General features: G+C 43.8%; 1 protein-coding gene across 5 annotated transcripts in view; it reads left to right on the forward strand.

The window, feature by feature from the left end:
• Positions 1 to 22,681, forward strand: part of RREB1 (ras responsive element binding protein 1) — a 126,785-nt gene that overhangs the window by 78,767 nt on the left and 25,337 nt on the right. For all 5 annotated transcript variants that reach the window (XM_014940849.1, XM_014940848.1, XM_014940852.1 and 2 more), the window contains 3 exons: positions 5,564 to 5,708; positions 6,883 to 7,022; positions 21,058 to 21,247. In XM_014940849.1, the coding sequence (XP_014796335.1) occupies positions 5,564 to 5,708; positions 6,883 to 7,022; positions 21,058 to 21,247 (475 nt within the window). The remainder of the gene's footprint in view (positions 1 to 5,563; positions 5,709 to 6,882; positions 7,023 to 21,057; positions 21,248 to 22,681) is intronic.

Below are 22,681 nucleotides of genomic sequence, written 5' to 3' on the forward strand. Positions count from 1 at the left end.
CCAACACCATCCACGGGGAGAAAAAAGGAGTAAGCCACTTGAATTCTGCATTTGTTTGTTTTTACAGAAGTCTCTTCAATGAAAAATAGCAAAGTATTCGCTTGCTGCTCTTCTGGTGGGATATTCACCCTTCTGAAATGACACTCTGCATTAGTGTGGGGCTGAAAACTTTTTCTGCCCATTTGTTTTAAAAAAAGAAAAAAAAAAAGGGGGAAAGAACCTGGGGGAATTCTTGTGCAGTATCGTTTTAGTCATCCTGTTCATGTGACTGTTAAAGGGGAGAGGAAAGTTGTGGCAGAAGAGGGGAAGCGGAAGTTGATTCTCACGGGGAGGATGGAATGAAAGGCAGTCAAGCACTTGAAAAATGTGATTTTGTTGAGAGGGCTGACTGGCACACAGTCGGAGCACAGTTGGATCCTCTTGGCTCACCTGTGGAATTCCTTGTGCGAGGGGGAGGGAAGAGATTATGAGGAGAGTGTTTTCACATACAGCTGTGCTGCGAAAAGCATAGTGTGTAGCAAGTTATCTGCATTTTTGCATAGCAGTTCTTAAACATTAAGAGTTTAGTTCAGAGGTGCATCAGGCCTTGTTTGGAAAACTCTTAATTTCCTCTGTCCATTTTGGGACTATTATTTGCAGATTCTTCTGTCTCTCTCTCAGGTCTCGTTTTAAATAGAGTTCTACCACTTTCTCTGAGAGAAGAGAGAGAAGCTAGCACTTGGTGCAAGGGAGCCCTCCCTAGTATTAAGCTCAAATATTTATCTCCTTCCTTTCATCCTGTGTGTCGTGGTTACATTTTTGTGTTCCACCCTCAGTACTGTCCAAGTGTATGTGTACTTGCAGGCGTGCTGTGGAGACTAATAACCACCATCTGAAGTGCAGGTTTCAGGGCTCTGTACCTTCCCAAGCTTGTCAGCTGTTCTTGGGTTGCTCGGTAGGATGGCTCAGAGCCACAATTCATTGATTTAAATTAGAACAAAAAAGCCAAGTTTCATCCTCTGTGGCTCTGGCTCTCTTCTAAACTGCAATAGTGGCCACTTCAGAGCTGCTGGCACATGTCACCGTAACCTGCATTTGTGGCTGAATATGAGCATTTCTGTGCATGTCCTTATTTTGCCTTTTTTTTTTTTTTTTTTTTTTTCCCTTCTTTGGGGACCAAAAACAAAATGTAGCAATTCTTAATTTCGGGTAGAAGGAAAAAAAAAAAAAAAAAAGCCCTGTTCTTCACACCTTTCTTTTATCTCCTTTTTCTTCATCTCACTCTCTCCTGCCTTTTCTTGTAAAATTTTCCATCACTAAAGTGAGAAAGAGTTGAGTATGTTGTGCTTTAATGTGATTTTGGCCATGGAATGCTTATTTTTAAAGTGATTTGCATTTACGTAGAAGAAATAAGGAAAAAACCCTCCAAAATAGTAAGTTGTTGTTAATATGGACAATAGATCTTTACACAATTCATATGAGAGAGACTAGATAAGGACTTTGGAAAGCTGAATGGCTCCAGCTATAAGACTTTGGGAAGAATTCTCTTCTTCTGAGAATAACTCTCTTGTTATGAGAAGAGATCAAAAGCTCAGGATTTCACGCAATGGAAATAAAAAATGTTTTCTTTGAGTCTTTTTTTTTTTTTTTTTTTTTTTTTTTTTTTTTTTTTTCACTACATTCTCACTTGAAGTGTTGAATGTTTATCTTTATTTTTTGGAACTGATGAATGTCATATCATTTTTCTTTATCATTGTAAGATGCTGAAAGCCAGGCTGACTTATGAGCCTGGCTTTTGTATTCAAAGTATGCCAGTGTTGTCAGGCCAAAATATGTTGTTATAGTCACAATGGGAAAATAACTTCTAAGCACAGCTTTGTTCCTGTTCTCCTTGTGTCTTGGCAGGCTAAACAGTGAGGTTGAGCATTTTCAGCGTTACATGTAAGATCTAATCAAGGCATACTCTTCTAAAGGAGGATAAGGCAACACAAATACTCTCTCCCCCCACACTCTCCCTTAATTATAGTTAGGAAACTCTCTAAGTGAAAGCAGCCTTGGTGAAGGGAGTGTTTAACTTTGAAAGAAAGGTTGTGGATGTGGATGTGACTTGGCATCTGCTGCAGTTCAGCCCAAGTTGGGTGATAAATGTTTTCTCGAGGCAGAATGACATCCATGTTGCAAAGTAAAAGAGAGAGATGAAGATTGTGTCTATCCTTTGTACTGCTCGGCTTTATCTTCCCGCTTATCTTGGGCTGTAGCTCTAGTAATCTTCTTCCTCTCCACCCTTGATGTAGTGAAACTTGCTTAACCTGCCAAAGGAACAGATCTCCTGGCTGTAAATGTGGACAGGTTGCGACTCTCCTTGAGAACTCTGGAACTGTCTGCTTCGGTTTCAGGTTTTTCTTTTTCCTTTAATGATGACATGCAGAGAGCTATCACAGCGGCTGTGATATTTGACCTACACGGTAAAAGTCAAAGGTGCAGTCAGGGTGTCTTCCTGTTTATAGCTCAATAGCTCGGGCTGCTTCCTTTCAAATATGCAAAACTAAAACATGAAGGGATTACCACATTCCTTGCTGTGGGTATGGATTCTGCTCTCACTTTTAGGGCATGGCAAAAGCGCGCAAGTTGCAGGAAGGAGAACTGCAAGCTGGGGGCAGCCAATGACTTTGATACTAGAGGCAGCAAAACCCTGCCTTCCTAGCATACATTACACTGCAAACACAGCTAGACTCCTTTTGGGACGTGCAGGAGCCAGTACGTTTGCATGCATTAGGTCATGCCAGGCAAGAGGTGCCAGGTTGGACTGGCACTAACCTGGAGGTCTCAACGGTTTCTCATGTTGGTATGCCATGGATGTGCCATCTCCAGTAGGAGCAGCTCCATCGAAACAGGCAGAGTTCAACAGGTGGACAAATGGCAGGAGGGAAGAACCCAGCCCCGAGGAAGCTGTTTTGCATGGGTGGCTACTAAACAGGAGTTCTGCATACTTGTTACTGGCAGAAAGGAGACTTTAAAAGAAAATAGGAACAAAAAGTCCCACGCTTTACGCATAGCATTTTTTTTGTGTCGTTTGTTTGTTTTCTGGGTGAATGTGATTTAGCTTGGCTGCTTTTGCTCTCGAAAAAGTAACTGGCCAAGTAATACCAGCTAAGCATCAGCCAAGCTGCCAAAAGGTTAAGCATGCAGGCCGTGTGTGTGTGGGGGGTGGGGGGACAGACAGGCACATGCAAAAGCCTCTTGTCTCACTTTCAAGACATCATCGAAACTGGAAAACAGCCTTTACCAAAAAGAAAAAAAACCAACAAAACCACAAAAAACCAAACGACCTTCCAGGTTTTTGCCTGTGCAATTGAATACTATGCCTTGTTGTTCCAATATGCTTTTTGAGTTTTATCTTAAACCACTGTGGACAGAAACCCTTTGAACAAATAATTGGTTTCTTCTCCCTTATTCTTGCGTGAATACAGGCAACTGCTCCTCTTACCACCTGTAGGAAGCTGTGGGATTGACTTGGCTACATGAGAAGTTAGATCCGTGCCGTAAGGGGGGGAAGAAATAAAAGACCTGAAAAAGAATGAAGGCAATGAGGCAGTACAGTATCTGTAGATACCTTCTCTGCAGATTTTGTGAGACCAGGCAGTGCTGGACTCATGCAGATAAATGTTAGCTTTGGTGCCTGTGGTGGGGGAGCTACAGAGGGCTGAAGAAGGGGAGTGCACTGCACTCCGGAGGATGTGTTAGTGCTCTGACTTCTCCCAGGGTCCTGTTGAACCTGGAGAGAGCCAAACCCTTGGAGCATCAACCTTCCTTCTGCTCCCAGTTGGGCAATTGGCAGGGAAAGAAGTCAGACAAATTCAGCGTTTCCATGATGCTGTCCCCAACCTGCTGGGCACATTTATACGCGGATGCTCTCTCCTTCTTGAACCTGTCATGGATGCTCTCTCCTTCTTGAACCTGTCACAGTGTGGCTGACGGGTATCACCAGTGTCTGTCCACTATTTGTGTGACCAGTGAGGGTTACTGGGGGCTGGGGAAGTCACATTTTTCCTCATGTGGACCTGGTCCTCTGAGCAGGTGTGGAAAGCAGGCAGTAGCTGAACAGCAATTTTAGTCTTTCATGGGTTCTGGTACTTGTGGTACTTTTGGCTTAACGCTGTTCTTGCATAACACCCTCAGAAGCCTTGCTGTAGTTTGAGATGGTTTTGTTTTGTTTTTTTAAAGGTTCAGAGATTGTGAAAGGAAGTGTTAAAAAAAGTGTTGTGTGAGGAGGCAGTCCTCCCAGAAGCTCCAGTGGAGTCTGCCTGTGGGTCAGTTTGGTCCAGTGTGTTATCTTGAAGCATCATGCCCTTGGCATCCAAAACTAAAACGGATTTTATGTCATAACACCCAAGCAGTTATGAGGACATACGAGACTCGTCTGGGTTACAACATTCTCTCATGTTTGAACACGATATCGTGCAGTCAAGTTAAATGGCATGGTCCTGAGCCGAGTTGGGGGTGTGACTTCTGAAGGATGTGCCCAGATGCCATTAACATTGTCTCCCCTGTGCTGCTTTGAAGTCAGTCATATAGACAAAGGGTAGCTCTCTCCTGCGCTCCCATTTCTTCCTTTTAGAAGCAAAAATTCCCAGTGCATGTAAGAGCTCAAGTTTGATTTTTTTTTTTAAAAGCAAACAAATAAACAAACTAAATCAAACCAAACAAATTTTGAGCATTTAGCACTCAGAAAAAGAAGCATGGGAGCATTACCCCAGAACTAGACCACAGTGTTTTCCTCAAGTTGCAGATACAGAAAACCAAAAGGCAAGCAGGTCAGGTATACAGTTGTTCATGAGATTACTTCCCGAGTCATTTTGTCCCTCTCAACTTTCCCGTGTCTTTGTGACAAGAAATAGTTGTTTTCCTGGGGAAGCAGGTTTGTGAATACAAGCCAAACCGGCTGCGGCTTAGCAGCGTGACCAGATACCTCTTGACTTCAAAGTTGCAGTTGAAACTCAGTATTGGGGTGTTAAGGATGTTAAGGAAAAGTTAAGGATGAGAAGGAAACAAATGTATTTAAGAAGTGTTGCTCAGACATTGGCATATACTGATCGATTTGGGTTACTGTCTGAAACTAGAAGAGGAGAGCCAGCTGAAGACGGGACGGGACGCTTTTGTCGCCCTGAGAGAAGAGGATGCTCAGCTGCAGGCTTTTACTCACTGGGCTGCCACAAGACTGCCAGGCCAGGCTTGTAGATTACTGTGCAGCAGCAGGCAGGAGCAGGGCCTGTTGGATGATGGGGGACGGGCATGATGCCCATGGGGCCAGGCGGCAGGGGGGCAGGTGCTTTGCTGTGGGTCGGGGCATGGGGGAGAGCTGCTGGGCTCCCTGCTGCTGGCCCCGCACGCTCCCGGGCGCTGCACAGGGCCTGGGCTGGATCCTGCGTGCCCCAGCTGTCTTCCAGCAGCACAGTCGGGCTTATGGGATCTCTGCTGGTATCCTTTAAAGGCAAACCTTAGACGTGGTGTTGGCATTAAAATTTACGCGGACTTTCAGCCCCGATTTGCCTGTTGACAGTGTCTTCTTCCTCCTCCTGCTCAGGCACATGAAGATTCACGAGAAGGATCCCAACAGCACAGCAAGCACAACTCCCCCGTCGCCGCTGAAGCGCAGGAGATTATCTTCAAAACGGAAGTTTAGTCACGATGCTGAGATGGACAGAGAGGAGAGGACACCTGCAAAAAAGGTTCTTTGCGGGGCATGAAGCAAAAGACTTTCCTAGCTACACCCTTGCTGTTGTGTTCATGCAGTCATCACAGAAGTGTTAAAATGTGGTCTTGTAACAGCCCTGTATATATTTTAAGATGCCATGCTTTTCCTGTGTAGCAAACACTTGTCTGAGATAGAAAATTAATTTCTCATTTCAGAGATTGAAAGAGTTCATTTTTTTTTATTCTTTATTGTTTAATTTTCTGGATTTGCTTATGATTTATATTAGATAATTGATGTTGAATGTCAAGCGGATGAACTATTCTTTTGCTACTGCAGCTTTCCCCCTAGGTTTCTTTTTTTTTTTTCTCCTATTTACTTCATAGTAGTCTTGCAGGGTAGTGATTTGAACATCTAAAAAGACAGTGTTTACTTCAAAACTAGCAACAGCTTAAGTCTTTTTTTTTGTCTTGATCTGGAGAAAAAATATCTGTAGTGCATTTCCCTTTCACAGTAGCATAATCCTCCATTATTGGAGTTGCAAGAGCAACCAGAAAATATTTATATGAAGGCTAGACATTTCCATTCCATTTGTTTATGAAATAATTTAGTTCATTTCAGTCATTTATACAAAATGTATGGTGGCTGCCAAACTTAACTCGACCCTTTCCACTTACTATCTCTAAATGGCAAGCTAGTAGTAGTTCCATTTAGCTCAATATCGCTTGTTTCTGTGCATGCTTTCCTCCCTGTAATCAGAAGAGGGCTATAGAAAACATGCAGAAGTTCAGTGCTTTTCCCTGGACCACTTGAATTAGGAGTTGGCAGTGTCTCAATGGCATAAATAATCAAGGCTGACAGCTTGCCTGGTTTTTTGAAGGGGGAGGAATGCTAGTTCAGTGGTATATAAACATACGGGTTTATAAGTTGTTCACATTGCAGTTTCTCATTAGAGCTGATGTATCCATGACTTAGTTGCACACTTTATCTCCTGCTAAGCCTCCTTTTCCGTCGTACACGTTCTCACACACGCGTGGAAGCTCTGTCGCTCACCCTCTGTTGCCGAAATGAGTCATTTCTGGTTGCCTGCAGCAAAGCTATGGATGAAGCCCACTGCTTTATTTTTAAGAGAAGAACTTCAAATGGATCGCATGCTTGGTTTGTTGCTTAAAATTTGGTCTAGTGAGGTTTTTTTTTCCTTCTCTCTGAAGGTTGTCGAGGATGGTCACTCTTGTGAAGGGGATAAGAAGGCTGACGAGGAAGTTTATCATTGTCCAGTGTGTTTCAAAGATTTTTTTTGCAAGTATGGGCTGGAGTCCCACATGGAGACACATCCAGATAATTCTCTGAGGTAAGACATAATCCTGAGAGTGTTTCTGGTCACCAGATGGCCTGAGAGAGCCTGCTGGGGAGGGCCAGGAGCCATTTAGCCCCCTGCTCTGTTAACTGCCCCACTTTGTGATTTTGAACAGTTTTTTTAAATGTTTCTGCCTCATCTTAGGTCACCAGGGTGCTGTAGGGCTTAATTTTATTATTTTTTGCAAATATGGGAAATCTGGCCAGTTCATATCTGGGAATGTTTTTAGAAGAAATTAAAGCATCCCTTCCTCCCCGTCAAACCCATCACAGTTGTTACACAAAACTGTAAAATGCCAACATTGCAAAATTTTAACAAGTTAAATGAAAGCAAATGAAAATGAAGCAAAAAACTTGATTAAAGTATTCAGGTACTAACCTATGAGATGATTCTGCTTGGGGAGAAGGTGGCTGGATATAAAGGTTTTGTTGTCTGTCGTGGGAGTGAGTGAAGATAGATTAAAGTCTGGAACCAGAAACTCAATAAAATGTGTTATGCTTTTCTGCCTGTTGGAGTTAGGGAATTATTTGGATTTTGGCTTAAATCAGCTTCTCTTAACAAGGAGAAATTACTTATTAATTGTTTGGAAAGGTGCTTGGGTGTTGTGTTTTTGTTCAAGTAGTTGCCCTTGGGACTCCTGATACTTTTTTTATTTCCTGTTTTTTACCACAGAAAAATGTAGAGCCAGATACATGAAGATACAAAAAAGATATTCCCAGTCTTGTTTAAACATGTAGAGAAGCTGCTATTTTTGAAAAGGAGATTGTCCATTTGCAGAAGCTTGTCAGTGTTTTAAGCTTATTTTGGGACGTTGGAATCTAGTGATCTTTTGGAAGAGTGCAGAATTCAGCATCTTGAAGTGTCAACATTCTCTCCTGAACACGGTTTCTTAGTAGAATGGGATGGAGCAGGGCCATTCTGTTCTATTAACTGGGATTAATTCAGTTAAAATTTCCTTTTTTTTAATGAGAAAACCTTAGTAAATACGTGTAAAACCGTTTTTAAAGGCATTGTAAGTACTGTAATTATCAGGGAAAGGAGTTCTTAAACTCGGTCCAGCAAATAGTAGTTAATTAAATGGAGTTTGCTGTTTCTGCAGTAAATGAGGTAAATTGTAATTAGAGAGCAAAACCGAAACAGTTCTTCTCTGGTAAGAGCTCTGCAACCCTCCCCCAAAATGGAGCCTGAGATAATTTTGCCATATACTTCATGCTTTAGAGAAAGCGGCTGTCGTGTTAGGCTTATCCTGGCATTAGCCTCATTTTGAAACTTCTATGAAGATACGACCTCTTTGCAAAGTTATAAGCTGTGGACCTGAGTGGAGAGGTGCATTCTCTTGCTTTGAAAGATGGATAAAAGAGAATAGATACCCTTCTAGCTTGGCAGCTTTGCAGCCCACTGCAGCAATGCAGAAGGACACACTGGCTGTGCAAACATGCTGCTCCTCTCCATGCAGCTCTTTCTCTAGGATTAAAAGACTTGCTTATGGTTAATATTCTTCTGAAATGGATTTTACTACTCGATTCTGTTGAGCGACAGACTAAAATGTGTCCCTAAATCAAAGCCATGATTAGCAAGCTCTGGGCATGAGTTAAGGATAGTGCTGGGATGCCGGTCTTTATGGGCTTGTCTAGACGATGGTAAGGGGGTTTTTGTCAAATATTTGCTTTAGCAATCTAAGACATGTCAGTGGAGATAGGGCAGGACAAGGAAGCTGTGGTTCTCCCTGGTCAGCTAATGCAACTTGCCCTGCCTATCTGGTTTAAAACACACCTTTTGTCCTAGTCTAGACAAGTTGAATGGCACTGTCTGCTTGGCCCAACCTGGCAGAAAATCCTCTGGTAAGCAGAGCAGTCTGGGCTGCTGTTAAAGTGACTCTTTCATCCCAAAGGAAATGGGTTAAAATCCTTGGCAGGCAGGGGCTCTAATCCCCTGGGTCCCAGGGTTCTGCAAGACTGTTTGTAGGATTTAACAAGATGTGCTGAATGTGGCACGCTGTTCTCACTCCTGAGTTCATGAGACTGAAGTGATTCCTCTTGGTGAAGTTTAGGGGTGTTTTTTTGAGTGAAAGATATGAAGAGAAGGATATTTTGCTAGAGTATCAGAGCAGGAGCCATGTGAGTATGGGTGCGCTCATGGCAGGAGAGCAAACTGCAAAACATTGGAAGGTGTTCATCAAATCTGGCATTTCCCTATTACAGAAGACAAGGAGGAAGAACTGTCCTTAAACAAAGTTCAGACAAACAAAAAAGCATAGCAGCTGCGTTATGAGCAGGGAGCAAAACACACTCAGTCTCTTTTATTGCCAGTATTGTAAGAGTAGAGTCACTTCATCAGGAATTCTGTGAAGTATCAGATGTTGTGCATCCCAGAGCCAGCTGCACGGTTGGTTTGCAGCTACTGCTTTAGGTAGCCCAGCCCAGACTGTTTTGTCATGACCAAAAATAAGTGATGCTCAACCTGCCTAGCTGTGCCTTTCTTTGTAAACCATAGGGCAAAGATCTGATTCCTTTCTGCTCCCCCAGTAGTTAGTGTAAAAACGGTTATTGACATGGGCTCTGGAGCCATGCAGTAGCCCACGTTGCCTTGACAGTGGTACCAACCCCTCCTCGGGGATGCATCCCCCAGCAGCAGCAAAGTGCCGAGTGTGTAGGAGCTTCTGCCTGGCTTCCTTGTGGTCCTTTAATCCTGCCATTGTAGTGCTGTTGTGTAAATATAGCCTCTCGCCCCCAGAGAGTCTGTCTGTCCCGGCCCCCCTCTGCTAAGTAGCAGAAAAGGTAAGGCTGTCTGGCAGCCCCGGATCAGTATGTGAGCAGCTAATTTACAGGGTGGGCCATCACCCTTCCAGATACTGTTAAAAGAACAACTTTAAATCACAGGGTTAGCTGTTCAAAGTCAGATGAAAAGACACCCCACATTGTCTTCCCCAGTACTGGTTTTTGATGTAAAGCCCCAAGCGGGGAGCACCTCATTGTTTACTTGGGGCAGAATAAACAATACTTAATCCACCGATTGTGTGAGAGGGGTTCCCGCTTGGGAGAGTATCTCTTGATTATGTAAAATCCTAAATCGTGCATCTTTGTCTCCTAATTATGGTAAGAACTGCCCTGCTCTTGGGAGCAATAATAGGGCCCTTTGTCCCGCTGACAATGGGCTGTGGCACTGCATCTCCTTAGTGGCATTACCCTCCCTGGTCAGTCTCTGTTCCTTTGAAGCCCTGGGACCTGCACCCTAATTAGTGACATGAGCTGGTCCTGGCAAGGTTGTCTGCAGTCTCCATTAGCAGTGGGAGGTGGCCCAGGGGTGCTTTCTGACCCCCTTCACCACCCTACCTGGATTATTTAAGGACGAAGCCTGTTTCCCTGCAGCTGGGGCCTCAGGACACCGTCTATTTTGGTGAGTTTGTATCTGAGTGTTGATATAATTAGCAGAGTGCTGAAACACTGTGCAGCCAATAGGGAAAATGAGAAACCTTGCAGAGCAGGGTTACTTCTCTGGAAACTTTTGTGGTGGAGGGCTGCTGTCAAACATGGTAATGTGCTTGGAAAGGTCTCCTGACAGACAGCTCTGAGCAACATCAGCAGTGCAAGCAGAGGAGATGTGAGGATTTCCTGGGGAGAAACCTCTTGAGGCGCTCTGTGAGGTTTCTCCTCTTCCCTTTGGCAAGTACAATGAAACAGGCTTTAAGTAAAACGTGTGGCTTTTAAGCAAGTACATGCACTATAAAATTCCTCTGTTGGGTTTCACTGTAACTAAGCATACCCTTTAAATTTCCTCTTCTTCTCCTCCAGGAGGCTTCTTATAGTACTCTCAGTAACAGCAGCTAAATGTTTTTTAATTTTTCCTTCCTCACAGCAGCAAGTAGATATTCATGCTGCTTCTCATGCCCATGTATCTTCCTGAGGAGAGGAGAGAAGTGGTGATAGCGTTGCAGTTAGCTCCTTTCATAGAGACATGTTTCAACATCAGTTCTCGGCAAGCATAGTTGTGCAGTTTGAACATGGGAAAAGCCTGGATCTCAATAAGTGTTATGGGGACTTTCTTGGTTCAGTGGAACACTTGGTTCAGTGTGGCATTGTCTTCAGTTATAGGATTTGTTTTTACTAACTTTTTATTGGAGACAACAGATAAATAGACATTGCAGAGTGTGAAAGACGCTGCCTGCCTCAGTCACTGAGCTGACCTGGTGACCAGAACCAGTAGATGCCTGCTGCCATGAATGGATTCAGGGTAGATTAAGTTTTTTGACCTTTTACAGAGCATGTCCAAACAATGATATAATATATTAAGCTTTGTAACCTGCCAAATCCCAGGCATATTTTCACAAGGACAGCAAAAGCAGTTCTCTTGCCCCAGGGTAATACACTTCTGTAGACTTCCAAACAAAGGAAACCAAAAGCCATTCACAGTCTACCTTGTTCTTCAAAACAGCCTACCCAAGTTTTGCTGAAACTTGTAAAGTCAAATTGGCTAGAGGTTGAACACCACCACGGAAAGCTGTTGTTTTGAACAGTTGAATGGGTAACAGGCATAGCAACAGAAGAGCTCAGGGCCTGGAATGGACAGTGTCAGGACACCCTGACCATTGGTGCCTGTTTTCATCTGCCTCCAGTTTTGCCCGGGTAGCCACACTGTGAGGTCTTGTTTCTGAAAACACTCCCGAGTACAAAATGCTGTCGTCGTGTCTTGGTGTTACCTGGCTTCACTCAGAAGGAGTGGACAACTTAAGTGCCCTAGGAATAGTCTCCTGGACTCTGCAAGCACATTGTTTCACAAGATGTCACATGCAGCTTGCAACTCAGTTGGGCTGGTCACCAGGTTTCCCCCTTTGCCAGCACATCCCCATTCTTCAGTGCATGGTGTCAGGTGGTGGGACACTGCAGGGCACCTGGAGCTACATCCCAATCTTAAATCATTTTAGCCAATGCACGTGAGCAACCCCGTTTAAGTCAACTCAAAAGGAAGTGGGTTTTGAGTCAAAACAATTCCAGCTACTTAGAATGTTACATGTTTATTGCCCAGTTGCTATTCTTCAGGGTAGTTCTGTGTTTTGGGGAGATAAATTAGCCAAGAAAATAAATTAATGTAAATTTAAACTGTACGGAGATTATTTCAATCATTAGCAGCAGTAGAAAAGACTAGTACAAAACTAAGTTGTGTACGGAGCAGCAACATGAATGGGTAAAAGTACATTGTACAGGATGTAAAAGAAAAAAAACAGAAAAAGCCCCTTAATTTTCATTCCTGTTTTTGCCAATGCCTACTTAAGCGACTTTAGGAATTCACTTTCTATCTTCTCTCTCCTTATATAGTAGGGAATAATCTTGCTGACTTAGTTTTTGTGAAGCTCGTTGCTTTCTACATGTGGTCAGCCCTTTCTGGGAAGAGGGTGTTAGTTACATTGCGAACTTACAAGAGTGAACGTGTTTGAAAACTAAATGTTGTTTGCAATTTATATTACTTGTGAGACAAAATGAGTTTGTGGTGGGGAGAGGAAGTTTTCTTCCTAGTAGTTGACACTACTGTTGCTAGAAGCAACTTGAAGCATGAATGACAAGTAGTCTTCATGCAACATTGTGAAATTTCATACTACTTCTCCGTCTGTCACAACCGTTGGTGTCCACATAGATAAGACTCGTTCCTTGTTAGCACTTTGAAATATGAATCATTGTGCTCTTTTAATGCAGCTGAATAATTCTGAGTTGGTTGTATCCTACACGATTGTTGAGTACCAAGGGAGAGATGGAGAATGCTTCAGCATAGACATGTTTATGGACCTCCTTGACCTTTGGCACACTACGCTTTGGCCCCAGTACTTCCCTTATTAGTCATTGTTTGAGATTGTACCCTCAAGGATAGTTCAGGTAGAGCTGCTGCTAGAGTTACTAACAGAGTCAGTGCTACCAGACTGTTAAAGCCAAGGGTGGAGGTGCACAAGGGTGAGTTGTGTGGCACTGCCGATTCGGCTGACTCTCCTGCTCTGCTCTGCAAGCTGCTTGCTTGGTGTCTTGCTGCTAGGAACTAGGACCTGAATCCTCATCTCTGTTGGCAGCATTTTCAGTGCAGGAGCAATTCCATGAGCCAGCTGGTGACGGTGAAATCCAGCTCTGGTAAATGCTACAACCAAAAATGTGCTGTGGTACCGTGCAACTCTTGATGTGGCAGAGGAGAGGGTATGCAAGCAAACTGGTAAATGCATCTTTGTATTAAGCAAATGGAGAAGTAAAATCAGTGGGCTGAGCATCTCTCTGTTTGCTGGCTTGCAAAAGCAGACCAGAACTGCATTGTAAGTGCTTTCTGAAGTTTGTTCAGAAAAGAGAGATGGGAAACATCTGAAGAGCAGCATGAGCCCAACATTGGCCTAGAAGTGGTCAGCTCACATCAGGGAGCTCATTGTGCGAGGAGACTGGGAATCCAGAGCAGCTGGGTAAAAATATCAGATATGAATGGACACAGGGAGTGACGCTCTCATGTGAAGCTGTGTGGTGTGTCACATGGTGTTGAATGTCTTAGCTTGGTTGCAAGAATAGAAAGTGGGTAAAATGCAAAGCTGACTGTAGAGGAAAGCTTCTCGTAAAAGGGAATACAGGAGGCAAAAAGGGCTGAGCCAAAATAGGTTATTAGCATGTTTGCCTGATGCTGGTGAACATGGTTTGTTTCTACACAGACTCTCTCAAAGTGCTGGCTGTTGCTTATTGTGTTATCCATGGGGTCTGCCTGCTGAGCGAGGCTTACCTGCAAATGTAGGTAAGGGAGAGGGTGTTCAGTCCAGATTCAGCTGCACCTACTTGTGAGCGCTGTTGTCATCAGTAGATGGTTATAGGATGGACAAGCACCTGTAGATGTGTTTTATCTTATGTTAGGTGTGAGTAGTGGGGTTGCTTTTTTAACATGGTAAACACATAATTTTTTTTTAACTCTTTGCCACTTATTTTAAAACTACACAAGTACTTGGCTTTGATATTTGAAAGACATGTTAGAAGGCAGGAAGAGCTTTCCTTTTCTTATCCCGAAAGAATACCAGAAGGTCCACTTGAGTTTCTGTGCACAAATAATGACTTTTGTTCTGGATGTTGTGTAGCTTCCAGTTTTGATAGCTGGGGAGGACTGTGGTGGTCATGCGTTGTTTTTTTTCCCCAGGTATGCTTGCCCCAATTATTAAGCCCTTCATTGTTATATATCTTGATCTTCGGCTCTTGCTCCTTTGTTCTGTCCAGACAATTTCTTGCCATTTCTGGTTTTTAAAATTTTGACCTTTATTAAGTAAAAAGGTCATTATGAGAAAATTAACTACTTTCTTTGTGCTAGTGTCTGCAGGCCATCTCCCATTTTCCCTTTATTTATTCTTAGTTGCATGTTAATTCTGTTGCAGTAGGTGGTGGAGTAAGCTACTGCTCCACTGGGGCAGAGGTATTTAAATCTGTCACGGCTGAAGTGTTGCTGGTACACACCATTCATTACAGTGTTGGGAAGAAGTGCACTTTTTCCCTGATTTTTCTTTGCTTGCACATAAAGAAAGGTAAGAGACGGCACATGATGGCTCGTGCCTTTTTATTAAACCTCATAGCTGTTAACTTCAGAGTTACTCTGACTCTGGGAGTCACTCTGGGAGTCACCACTCTGGGGCCGGTACGGACGCTGGCTCTGCAGCGTGCCGACAAGTTTCTGAAGCATGACATCACCCAGGCTTATATCGGATCTGCCCTGGCTCCTACACGATACTTTTCTCGCCTGGACCACGGCACGGCTGTAGGAATGCACATAGCATTGTGCATCCCTCTATTAATAGAAGGTGTTTGGAGCCTTTGCTGCACCCAAGGGTGGCTTCTTTGAGGGAGAGGATTAAAGGGAGCGAGGGGACACGTTGGTAACAAAGTCGGACAGCCAGTGGGGAGGTGGGAGGCAGGAAAAGTTAAAAGGAAAGTCCCTCTTTCGCCAAGGAGGTGAAGCAGCGTGCACTGAACTTCTGGTGAGCTGTGTCCGTCCCCCTCCGCGCTGGGAAAGGGGAGGGGAGCCTTTCCAGCTCGTTGTTCCTGGCAGGGAGTTGGCTCCCGGCGCTACTGTGCCGGTTGTGGTTTCGGCACAGACCCATAGCGTTGGGCGAGGTGGAGATGGGAGAGCAAGGGGTCCTTCGGGGTCAGACAGGCTGTGATGCTGGGGGGGAAGGAGGCAGGAACGGTCATGGCAGGACAGCGGGAGGACCACAGGGATCCCCGGGAAGGGAGGCAGGAGCGGCGTTTGCAGCACTGCTGCTTTTCCATCACTCATCTGCAGCAAGTGGGAGAGATTAGCGCAGCTGTTGGATGTTATTTCCCAGGGCCCTGGGTGTGGAGGCCAGGAAGGGTTTTTCATCCAAAAGGAGATGAGTATCTGGACCTGGGTGGGGTTGCACACAGGAGCAGAAACCAATTTGCTCTCTCTCTCATCTTCCTCCCTGTGCCTTGCCCCAAAAGAAGTGAGAGGGAGAGAAATCCTTTCCTGAAGGGGAATATGTCTGTAACCTGCTAGTTTTTCTTCATTGGTGGTGAGAGCCCTTATGTTTAAACCATGCTTTCTCCATCTCCTCCCTCCTCGTCGGCCTCCTCTGCGGCGCACATCGCCAGTGTGGAGGCTGGGAGCCTGCTCCTGTCCCTGGTGCAGACATGAGTAAATAGCAGGGAATCGCCCATCTTCCTCTTCTGCCCAGTTGTATTATTTTTAGGTCAGCAAAGGATTTTCTTTGCTCATAAGGAGAGCCACGTTAATTCTGCACATAAAGTGAGAGAGGAGAATAACAACAAGGCTAGAAATTTATATTCAGTATGTATTAGGGATTTCAGTGGGAGGAGTTAGATGACTTAATAGTATAACTGTGTATTAATGACCTCTGTCTCAGGATATGTTTCATTCTTGTTTTGTTTTCCTTGCTTCTGTTTGCAGCAGTTGCTAAACAGCATAGGCAGGAAAGGAACAAAATGGTACCAAGCTTTTTATTTTAGATAAGGTCTAGACATTAACACTTTTTGTATTCGTTGACATCCACAACGTGGGCAACACAGTGTTAGTGAACTGCATGGGTAAAAATTTCAGGTTTTGGTCTACTCTTGTGTAGTTTCGGAAGTATAAGTAGAAGAATGTAAAACGTCACTTTCCCTTTCCCACCAGCAGTCTCAGATGATGCAGAGCATTGTGTTTGTTTAATTTCTTGGTAACAGAATGATGGATATAAATATTTGGCATTTGCATCTTGACTACTGAAATAGAATGTTTAGAAAGATTTGACTGCATTACCCTTAGTAAAAATCAAGGCTTAAAGTTTGGCTCTCCATTTCCTTCCTAAAATGTCTTTCCTTTTCTTAAAGAAAAAAGCTATTTTCATTGCTGACAAATTGGAGTTGGCTCAGAGGAGAGTGTAGTGCAAGGCAACAGGTATCACTTATGTAAACTTCTCTTGCATAGGTGCTGCTTTTCAGAAGTGTAGCAAATCCTGGCTTGCCTCTTGAACAAGCTGCACAAAGCATTGACTATTTCTTAAAGCCTGTTAAAATGCTTTTACATCCTAATTAGCGTTACAGATTTCAAGAATACTAACTTATTTCAGTAGAAAGCTTTTTAATGGTGTATTTTTACATACCATTTTACACACCAAATACACACAAGAGACCTTGTCTGTATTAAAAACCAACAACAACAACAACAAGCTAAAAAGGTACACTGATGTAGTAATAATTAAACAGACTTGCCTGGTGTGATACGTGGCCTGAGCACCAAGGTCAGCCTGGTCATTGTGCTGTCTTCCCACAGTTAGATTTCAGTTCTGCTTTTGTGTTTTAGCAGTTCTGTTTTTCTTACCAGCTTGCTTTTTACACCTCTGCCAGAGTGAGCCAGAGCCCTCCTATTACATTTGCATTGTGCAGGTATGAACGACTCCAGAACGTAAAGGCAATTGAGAATGAAATTCATTTTAAAGCAGTCTTAGCTGCTAAAAGCAGTTTTTTCCTCTTTACTTATAATCAAATCTCTATGCTTGGAACTGAACAGCTTTCTTCTCTCTACTCTGTAGTCATATTTATAGAAAAATGGAAAGCTGTGGCCAAGACTAGCAGTCACATGATAACGCAGCAGCTTTTATTTGCTACATCTGGAAACTTACCTTGCAAGTGGAGTGCTTTTATCTCCACTCAGGTGTTGAGCCATTGCTCTGCCAGTTCTAACAGCCTCAGAACCTGTTCCCATCTCTGTGCTCTGTAGCCATACCATCCGTGTTTGACTTGGCACCACACATGGGCAGACCTGTGAAATTATAAGGAGAGGGGGTTTTTTTTGGTGTTTTGTTTTGTTTTTTAAAGTTCATCATGAGCGAAGTATTACCATGTGTTTCGGGTGCTTTATTTGATATACTGGACTTTTCAAACTTTCCACAAAAATGTTCGTATCACCTAGGATTCCTTTCTCTTGTCCATCTTAGAGTGTTGTTTTAGATTTAAAAATACTGAAGGCATTGACACTACCTAAAGATGGAAAATAGTACTGATGACAAAACAGAGAAATTAATGGTTAGTCTTCCTTAAAAAAAAATTAATGTTTCCAGTTAGTGCATTGTTAGGCATAGCTGCCACTCCATTTTAAATTAAAACAAGCCTTAGTCAATGCAGCATGATGCTTGTCTTAACTAGTTAGGTTTTGAAGCTCGGGACCTGTAAGTTTTTCTTGGAGGTGGTACACGTCCATGTCTACATCTGCATTGCTAATTGTAGTCAAAGCTCAAGTCACGTAATTTGGGAGAAAGTCGGACTCCCTTCCTGCTTGAGGTGAGGGGGAGGGAACTCAACAAAAATACACACACACACGAAAAAAAATTGTGCAAGCACTTGGGCAAACAGGACATTTATTTTAAATAGCTTGCATCCAAAGTGAAGGCTGACAAGCCCAAGTGAGGTCTGCAGAGCCTGCGAGACCTCCCCGGCCGGCGTCAGGGTGGCACCCCTCGGCATCAGGAGTGGCTTTACAATGACCTCCTTTGTCCTTGGTGGGTGTCACGGGCACAGGGTGCCAGTGTGGGCACTGGAGCCCAACGGGCTGCCTGTTCACCTGGGGAGCCTGCCCCAGAGAACACCGCTCCAGATGTCTCCTGGGGAGGGCTTTTATTGGGGTGTTTTTATTCCACTTCTCCCAGCTGCGGCCGTCTCGCCTGGATGGTGGAGGAAGGGAGGGTGTCCATGGGTCCCTCCCGTGCTGCAGCTCCTGTGTGACCCTCCTCATTAGGGGAGGGTGCTGAGCCAGGGCACGGTGCATTTATATGCCCTGAAGTGCCTGAATCTTGAGATGACAGGCATGATTCGTCTGGATGGTTTTTTTCAGCCAGGAGCTTCTTTTTGACCAAATGGAAAAAGAGCTTAATCCTTTTCCTGACTTCTCTTTTTCATTGCTGCTTCTTCACTCACAGCAAGGAAAACAGAAGACTAAGGAGGAAAGAGAAAAATAGAGAGGGACGTTTTATTGTACATATTATACAAGAGAGAAAGTGCATATTCCTTTTTTAAGATCTATTACTTTTGTTCTGGGGGAGGGAAGGCGGTTCCCTTTGCATGGAAAACACCATTTTTAAATTGCAAATTTTTACTGCCCTGAGGCGTAGTAGTTGGTACAGGTGTACTGCGAAGGACTTTCACACGGCTCTCTGCTCTGAGAGATTTACTCTCAAGTGCAGCTTTTGATGGGAGCCCTAAAAAAAACAGTGCTTAAAATGAGTGCGGAGTGTCAGATGGAGAAGGCGCAGCTCCCTGCTGGGGCGGGGGGAGCCTGGCTGCTTGTCCGGGAGCACTGGCTCCTGCTCAGCCCAAATCCTGGGGGTGCCATGGCAGGCACCAGTTCTCCCTGGAGCTCTGTCTTCCCATCGATGGTAGAGTGCCTGCCCCATCACTCACGAGGGGATACAGCTGCTTCATAGGGTTGCTGGTCTGGGGAAGGCCAGGCATACTGGAGACCCCAGAGCTGCCTCAAGACACCCCAAGATGAGGGTCTGCACCCCTCTGGAGAACAGCTGGCCCCACAGACCACCGGCGATGCTCTCGGTTGTGCAGGAGCATTGCTTGCAAGCCCTTGTTGTCCATACGCTGACGTAGCAGGAGAAGTGTGCCAGAAGCACCGCTTGCTTTCACACGAGGCGTTTTCATCACCTCTAAAAGAGAATTTATTTCAGTAGCCTGCAAGTTCTTCAGGTGACTGCTCTAACCCTTTAATGCCCTGCTTCCCCCAGCGGTTTTGGTGGTTGTGTGTTTTTGTTTTGCCGAAGATGAAAGCTTTGCATCACGGAATAGGTGCTGCCAAGGGAGCTGGAAGAGAGCTGTAGATCCTGACGCTGGAGGAGTGCTACGTGTTGGCATTCCTCGCCCCTCACCAGAGATTGTTGTCATATTTAGCAGACCTCTTTAAGTAAACTTTTGCTTTGTAAACGACGTTGGTTTGGTATTTAATGGAATGCAGGGACTACGCTGGCAATAATTATAAAGGTAGGATGCAAGTGAATTGACAGGGGAGATAAAACAGATTAAACCTCCAGCGCATAACATTTATGTCCCAGCCTTCTGGGTACCGTGATAACAAAGGCCGTGTTACATATACTTCACACTTGCTTCTTTCACCACTCAGAGACCATGAGTCCAATTGCTTTGTGGGTGACTTGGTTATCTCTTCATTTTCAGGGAATAAAAAAAGTCTGTGGAAGTTTATGTAGTGATAAAAAGAACAACAATGGGAGCTTGTTAGGGACAGGACAGGGAGGGAGTGGTTTCAGGAATTTCTCAGAAGTCATTTCTAATTGCAGGATGTTTTTTTAATGAGTAGGCACATGTCCTTTTCCTTGGTGTGGAGAGTGAAGACAGTGTGAGGAGAACTAAGGCAGGGGGAGACGTGAAAAACTCCTTGTGCTTATAATATCCTCACTGACAAAATCTGACTGCTTCACATTCACTGGTGTTTGCTTCTGTGAAACTCATGCTTTGGTTGTGAGCTGGAGCTGTAACCACAAGGAATCACGCTGAGTGAAACTGTGTGTCACTTGTTGAATGCAGAGTGGATGTGACCTGTCATGCTGCGGAGCTCAAATCCGAGATATTTAAAAGACTTGTTTGTTGACGTGTCGGCCAAATGTTGCTGCATAGTTCTTACTGCCTGCAGCATAGCTGTATTCCCAATACCTTTGACTGTTTAATGCAAGTCCACTTTATGTAAGAAACTTTTGTTTAGCTGAGTTCGGAATTTGAGAACTTAAGAAAAACAAGAAATCATAGCAATAAAGGTGTGGGTAGGAAAATACATTGCTTCTGCATTCTTTGGGACATGCTTTGCTGCGAAGCGGCTGTATTAGTGTCAGAAGAGTTGAACCTATTTCAGGTCTTCCTCCTCTGAGCTTCTTCCCCTTCAAGGAGCACTAGTTTTTCTTCTCAAACAATTTATTTCTCAGCTTTGAGAAAAAACAGTCGAAGTTTACAGAAAGGCAGTGCGGAGAAAATTCATACACAGGTACTTGAGTGGTGTGCAGAAGTACATTTTAAGCAGTAGTTAAAAAAGGTGATGTTAATATACTTGCAGCTGCTTGCTACCTAGGTCTGATTTAGCCTCTCCTTGTCACTGATTTTTTTAAACATTTTTTATTTCCATAGTACTTTTTAGTAAAAATGAAACGATGTAAAGCCATTGAAATGATTTATGTAGAGCCCTACATGAGAAGATTGTTAGAAGGCTGTGGTCTCAGCGGCCACTTCACCATCTGCCCACGTGTGACACTCAGTTCTTCGAACGTCTTTGACGTCTCTATTGTTTGACCTTCCAGTGAACTTAATAGCCAGAAACTGGTAGAAAGTGACTGTGATTGCGATGGCCTTTCTGTGGTGGTAGGGTTTTGACACGCTGTGGCTTCGTTTTGCATTTGGCAGGTTCTTAGTATCATGGGGCGAGAGGAAGGCAGCTGGCCTAATGCGAGAAGACTGTAGTTCTTAAGCTTGCAGCAATCAGTAAGTCATTTCTACTTTATTCTTTTTTCTTCCAGGTGTGACATCTGTTGTATTACCTTTCGTACTCATCGGGGCTTACTGCGCCATAATGCAGTGATCCACAAGCAGCTTCCCAGAGATCCCATGGGAAAGCCTTTCATTCAGAACAACCCTTCAATTCCAGCAGGCTTCCATGACTTGGGATTCACGGACTTCTCCTGTAGGAAGTTCCCCCGCATTTCTCAGGTATGCTCTGTTCTTCATAACTTAAGGTACCAACTGATGAAGTGCATTCTGAATTCATTGAAAGACTCGTCCTTGATGAGTCAGAGCTTGGGTGTAGAACGTTTTGTGGAAAGCACATTGCTGCTGTCTGTGTAGGCTTTAGATACTTCCTGCCTTCCCTTTTTCCTTTTTCATCTAAAGAATATTTGGTTGTAGGTTTTTTTTTTTCAGCATTTCAGTGGACAACTATTGGTGTAAAGATCTATAAAAATATTTTAAAGGCAAACTTGCATGGTATTAGATCCTTGTCCCTTCCAACCTGCCCATTAGTTCTCACCTTCCCCAAACCAGCCCACATCTAAAATCAATAGGGAGGACACATGGTAAGGAAGGCATTATTTATTTTAATTTACCTGTAACAAGGATGCAGTTGTGGTGTGAAAGATTTTTTCATGAAAAACTGTGGGAAGTCACCTTACTTACTAGATGGTGATATCTTCAGTGACTTCTTCACAAAACACTCCCAGATACCTTCCTACTGTGTTCCTTATGTGAGTTCTGAAGTTTTTTCACTTTTGAGGTTAACTGACTGGGGAAAGGCTGAGAGGCAGTGTATAAATATCTTTCTGAGAGCCATAAAGCTTTCTATTGGATGTTACTATTCCTCCCTCCTCCTTCCTCCCCACACCTTGCCTGCTTTAGTTGGTTTGGGTCTGGCTGCAGTTGCTATCTATTAAAAAAAAACAAACAAAGAGAAATAAATCAACAGTACAATTCATGTGGACCATGCTTACTCGATATCTGCAGTTTTTTGTCTTCGCATTCAATTAAAGCATTGATTTCCAGCTCTTCTAGGTTTTGTTGTAAAAGTTACAAAATCAGAAGAGAGAACTTTTTAAACAACCCAGCCCTCTATTTAATTTATCGCTTTTGCTCTTCTTTGATGTGGAACCATTGCAACATGTGAGCTATCTGGCTAGCATTTAAATATAGCATATGGATTCATGATCATTTTCAGGGACATTTGTGAGGTTAGTATTTTTCTTGGGAGAACAAATGTAATCAGATTTCACTAATGTAAAGCCTTTCTACTTTGGACTCTGTGTTTCATTGATTTGCTTTTGGGGGTGATTATTTTGATTGGTTTATGCCTTCTTGGATGCCATTTTGTTTTTTCTCCTCTCCTCCAAGTTTCTTTGTGGTAATAAAGTTAGAGGAGGTAGTCGTACTGCCCAGCTTACTGAAGTTTGCTGTATAGTCTACTAAGGCTCCTGTCCTGTCAGTGAAGTGAGAGAGATTTCTGGAAGGGTAGTTCAGGATGGAAAAGTATTTGAGAGTCTGAATAGCCTTCTGAAGGAGTTTGCTTTTACAGAAGGGAACTTTTTGAGAATCAGCCCCTAATTTAGATACACCACTCAGGTGACGAAAGGCTGTGGAGCAGGAATATCTCCATGC

This window comes from Calidris pugnax, unplaced genomic scaffold (genome assembly GCF_001431845.1).
Source record: "Calidris pugnax isolate Ruff unplaced genomic scaffold, ASM143184v1 scaffold8, whole genome shotgun sequence".
Lineage (NCBI taxonomy): Eukaryota > Metazoa > Chordata > Aves > Charadriiformes > Scolopacidae > Calidris > Calidris pugnax.